Source organism: Balaenoptera musculus, chromosome 17, assembly GCF_009873245.2.
Source record: "Balaenoptera musculus isolate JJ_BM4_2016_0621 chromosome 17, mBalMus1.pri.v3, whole genome shotgun sequence".
Classification (NCBI taxonomy): Eukaryota; Metazoa; Chordata; class Mammalia; order Artiodactyla; family Balaenopteridae; genus Balaenoptera; species Balaenoptera musculus.
Genome location: NC_045801.1, coordinates 1,523,184 through 1,528,038, shown reverse-complemented (window position 1 = coordinate 1,528,038; position 4,855 = coordinate 1,523,184). Strand labels below are relative to the sequence as shown.

General features: G+C 65.2%; 1 protein-coding gene across 1 annotated transcript; it reads left to right on the top strand.

The window, feature by feature from the left end:
- Positions 1 to 1,033: 1,033 nt before the first annotated feature.
- PSCA (prostate stem cell antigen) lies at positions 1,034 to 3,664 on the top strand. The gene is made up of 3 exons (XM_036830581.1): positions 1,034 to 1,443; positions 2,507 to 2,614; positions 2,891 to 3,664. The coding sequence occupies exons 1-3, from the start codon at positions 1,392 to 1,394 to the stop codon at positions 3,103 to 3,105; spliced, it is 375 nt and encodes a 124-aa protein (XP_036686476.1). The 5' UTR covers positions 1,034 to 1,391; the 3' UTR covers positions 3,106 to 3,664.
- The last annotated feature ends 1,191 nt before the right edge of the window (positions 3,665 to 4,855 follow it).

The window sequence follows — 4,855 nt, the reverse complement described above, 5'->3', positions numbered from 1 at the left end:
AGGGCTGGGTCTCAGGGCACCCCTGCACCCAGGCGTCCCCCCACTGCGGGGCACTCACCTGCCGCCCGGCCTTCCCTACGGCCCAGGGAGCCCCTTCCCCTGGTGCCCCTGCTCCTGGCAACGTCCTTTCCACCCCTGACGTGCCCTGGGCCCTTTTCTGGGGGGTAAATCAAGGAGGGGAGTGAGATATGCTCCACGAGGCCATCCACAGGGCCAGGAAGATCTGAGGAAATGAAAGGCCCTCTCCCCCTGTGGGAGGAGCTCCTCGCCCCCAGACACACCCTGGGGCCAGCAGGCGGTGGGTGCAGCCTGTGCCTGCCACCACCTGGCCGACACTCCAAGGGGTCCCAGGGAAACTGGGCACAAAGGGAGGGTCAGGTTGAGAGGGCCACAGGGACCACTCATGGCCCCCAGAGCAACAGCAGCCGGGAGCCACTGGCCCTCCTGGTGCAGAGGAATGAGGGGAAGGGCCAGTCCCAGAGGCTGGCTGGAGCCGCTGTGATGGGAGAAGGCTGGTGACATGGATGCAGCTGCTGCCATGGTGGCCCAGGCGTCAGGTGTGGCAGAACAGGTGGCCTGGCTGCTGAACCTCTCACCCTCAGGTCTTGGCCAGTGGAAGCCTTTATAGGATCCTTACGGGACCCAGGACACAAACAGGGTGGAGAGGGGGCCTGGGTCTGGATGGAGAATGTCTGGCCCAGTGCCAAGCTCTTGTCACCTCCTCGTCCCGCAGAGGCCACTGACACGGCATTTCCCGGAATCCCCTGCAGCTAAAGTGCCACGGTGTTGGTGGGGTATTGAGTAAGGTCATGAGGGTGAGGCCCGCAGCTCCGGCCCGTACGCTGTGCGCCACACCCTCGCGCCCTGGCAGCCTCCCCAGGAGGTCCCCACCAGGCCCCCTCTCTGCAGCCCACGTTTCCTTCCTGCTGATCGTCTGTGCCGTCTGTGCCGTCTGATCGAGGCCTGTCAGCCCAGTGGGACTCAGCCACAGGGGTCAGCATGGCTCCTGCACAGAGCACAGTGGGGCCGAGGGAGGGGCCCTCAACCTGGGCTCAAAGACGGAAGGAGTGAGTGAATCTGGGGAATGCGGTCTCCTTTCTCTGGCCTCGCCGCCCCTCTGAGGTGGTGGAGAAGCGGTCTGGGGCCTCGTCCTGGGGTGGCTGAGACATGGCCCCTGCCCCGGGCAGCCTCTGCCTTCCCGAAGCAGAAAGAAGGCCAAAGGGAGCGGGAGGGTGCAGCCGGGCGGGGGCTGGAGATTGGGACCTGCCCCGCCCTGGAGCCCTGCGGCCAGGAAGCTAGTGGTGTTGACCGTGGGCGGCCACCCCCCTACCCCAGCCAGCAGAGCCATATAAAGCCGCCCAAGGTCTGCTCCCCGCTGCCCGCCCGCCACCATGAAGGCTGTCCTCCTTGCCCTGCTAGCCGCTGTCTTGGCCCTGCGGCCAGGTGAGACCACAGGGGGCCAAGGGGCAGGGGTGGGGGGAGTAGGGCCGGGGCGGGGGGCGGATGATCGAGGAAGGCCAGAGAGGCAGAGAGGAAGGAGGTGGTGGGGGCAGGCTGGGCGGAAGGACGGGAGGCAGAGGCGGGGAGAAGGGGCTTTGACCCCACCCAGGTCCCCCTGGGGCAGCTCTTGGTGCAGCCAGGATACCGGGTCATCTCCTAGCTGTCCCCCGAGGCGGGAGCAGGCGGGTCAGAGCAGGGGTCTCTCTTCTAGCGCCGTGGGGCCGGCCTGGCTGCTGGAGGGGTGACGGATGGAGGGATGCGCAGAGAGCCTGTGGGGTGGGCGGGGGGCACAGGTGCAAAGAGCCTCAAGTGAAGAAGGGCCACAGAGGGACGGAGGGAAGAGTGACCGGGCCCTTCTCCCCAGGCCCAGCCCCGGCTTCCGATGGGGGCAGCAGGGGTAGGCTGTGGGCCTGCACTGCTCCAGGACTCTCCTGGCCCAGGGTCCCCGGGTGATCAGTAAAGCTCTCAGAGCCTCAGCTCCCTCTCCTGGAAAGCAGGATCATGGTGGTGCCCGAGAACACACGGGTCGGCCGGCGTGTGCGGTGCCCGAGCACAGGCCACCCGCGGGGAACCTGTTGGCACTGAGGTGACATGGATGCCAGCTTCGTCATCGTTTTACCCAGAGGAGACCTAATCGTCACGACAGCTGGGGCCACTGCCCCCAGGGACAGGGCAGGGCCGGGCCAGGGGCGCACCTACGGGCTCACAGCTCCGGCTCGGGGGGGAGGGGGATGCTGAGAGGCAGTGTGAAGGGTCCTGTGCATCCTGCCCCCACCTGCCTAGCGTGCGTCCCTCTCAGGAGCGTGGGCATCGTAACAGGGCCTGGCAAGCAGGGGGTGGGCGTGGCGCCCTCCCTGTGAGGGGCCCCCGCTTTGTGGCTCTTGTGCACCAGACAATGCTCCCTACTCTGTGTGACCGCTGAGAAAACGAGGTTCCCCCCATCCCCCCGCAGCGTGGGAGGGCAGGCTGGGCAGCCTCTGAGCTCCACCCCACCCCCACCTTGCAGGCACCGCCCTGCAGTGTTACTCCTGCAAGGCCAACGTCAGCAACGAGGACTGCCAGCACGTGCAGAACTGCAGCCGCTCTGAGACCCAATGCCGGACCGAGTTCATCCGTAAGTGGCCCTGCTGTCCCCGCAGGCCTCCCTGCGCCCCTGCCCTGCCCCCTGCACCATCCCCTAGAAGCCCTGCACCTTCCCTCCACTGGCAGGGATTCAAAGGGCCTGGGATTAGGCGTCTGCGCTGAACTGTCCATCCTTCTGTCCACCTGTCCCCCTGCCCACTTGTTCTCCTGTCCACACATAAATATTGATGCTCAGCTTCCCATCTGTATTTGGCGGGTGAGTATCCAGGGCCCGGCCCTCGCCCAGTGGTCCCCGTGCCTCCCCCAGGTGCTGTTGATCTCCTGACCCTCATCAGCAAGGGCTGCAGCTCGCACTGCGTGGAGGACTCAGAGGACTACTACCTGGGCAAGAAAAACGTCACATGCTGCTCTACTGACCTGTGCAACGCCAGCGGGGCCCACGCCCTGCAGCCGGCCACTGTCACCCTGACGTCGCTCACCGTTCTTGGCGTGCTGCTGTTCTGGGGCCCCGGGCAGCTGTAGGATCCAGGAGAACCCTGTTGTGTCCCATGCTGGGCAGCGGTGCCCAGGGGCCCGGGGGGCACTCCTCACACACACCTGGTCCAGTCACAGCCCTTTCTGAACCCTAACTCAGGTCGGGCGATGCCCCTCTGCCCTTTCCAGCCCTCCCTGGCTCCCTCCAGGACTCCTGCCCAGCTCCCACCGCCCGGCAGGCTGCGCTCTGTGATGTGGAACAGCGTGCAGATGGCCCAGCAGACCCCTTCCCAATATTCCGACCCACCCCTTAACCTTCACTCAGGCACCTCTTCCTCCAGGAAGCCTTCCCTGCCTGCCCCCTCCACGAGCTGAGCCAGGTCCTGCCTGTGGTGTCCCCCGCACCCAGCATGAAGCAGGCTCTCAGGAGGGCCCCGAAAAGGCTGAGAGGAAACATTCCGAGTAGAATTAGGGTCAGGGGTGTGAGGTCCTGGGAGCCCCAAGAGACGAAGCTTGGAGGGGGGACTAGCTCCCCATGTTCATGGGGGTCCTGGGGCAGCAACCCCAGCACACAGTAGGCCCTTAATAAAGGTCCATGGGCTTGGTTGCAGTGAGTCTGTCCTTGCATGCCCGCAGGCTGAGGTCAAGGTTGGGGTCCAGGGCTGTGAAGCGTTGCCACCTGGGGCCACGTCTGTGGCTGTGGCCGTGCCCTTGGCTCCAGCCAGGGCAGGAGCAAATGTCTGACTCCTGGAAGGGAGGACATCGCTGCAAGGCCGCGTCCCTGGGGCCTCCCGGCTCTTGCTGTGTGGCCTCACACATGTTGCTCAACCTCTCTGAGCCTCAGATGCTCACTGGGACCCATCTCTGCTGTGAGGACTGACCCAGAGACTTCAAGGCATGGAGACATTTCTGGGTGGCAGGGGCTGCTGCTGCATGAGGCCGCCAGACCCCTGCCCTGTCCTCCCCCTTCAGCTTGAGGACAGCACCTCTGTCTGTTTCTTCAATTTCTTATTTTGTTTGTTGTAAGGGCTTCACACCCAGAGCAAAAAATTCAAACTGTACAAGAGGGTCTCCAGTGCTGAGCCAGTTCCCCAACCCCGAGCGCGGGACCCTCCCCTCTCTAGGATGCTCCCATCGCATGCTTGGGGCTCCTTCCGGGGTAACTAACTGTGAGGCCTGGGGGAGCCACAGGGGACACGGCCCCTGCCTGGCCTCTTTCATACGTGGGAAAGTCCTTCTGAAAACCCAGCTGGCCCCTGCCCTTGGGCGCCAGGGCTCAGGAGGGCCGGGGCCTGGGTGAGACCTGCCTGCACAGGACGGTACTTCCAGCCCACACCAGGCGCTGGGCGGTGGATGAGGCAGGATTAGAACCCGGGTCCTGGAGGGACCCTCCAGGTTGGCACAGCAGCAGGTGGGGTGGGGTCACGCTCACCAGAGTCCAGGCCAGGGCACAGGGAGCCCCAGGCAGCCCAGTGTTCCGGGTGGTGACGTCGGGAGGGCAGAGGAGACCAGAGGTCTCCACACTCAGAGCCCATGGCAACCCACACCTTAGCGCCTCCCTGTGGAGGGGTGCGCTGCCCTGGGGCCAAGGCTCATGGAGGTGAGGTGCCCTGGGCCCCAGTGGTTTGAATTCTTTGGGTCAACATGAAAGGAGAGAGACGGCAGGTGGGAGGCCTGACCGCGCTCCCCAGGCCCTGTAACCCGGGGCCTCCCCTCGCCTCCTGAGCCATCCCTGAGGTCACGCAGCCTTGAGCCTCCAGAACAGGGACAGGCCCCGGGCGGCCCAGGAGCCTGCTCT

Excerpts from the sequence above, each read along its gene's own strand:
- PSCA (XM_036830581.1), top strand. The coding sequence starts at position 1,392 with ATGAAGGCTGTCCTCCTTGCCCTGCTAGCCGCTGTCTTGGCCCTGCGG. Across the intron at positions 1,444-2,506 it reads TGTCTTGGCCCTGCGGCCAG|GCACCGCCCTGCAGTGTTAC; the intron begins GTGAGACCACAG and ends CCCACCTTGCAG. Across the intron at positions 2,615-2,890 it reads ATGCCGGACCGAGTTCATCC|GTGCTGTTGATCTCCTGACC; the intron begins GTAAGTGGCCCT and ends TGCCTCCCCCAG.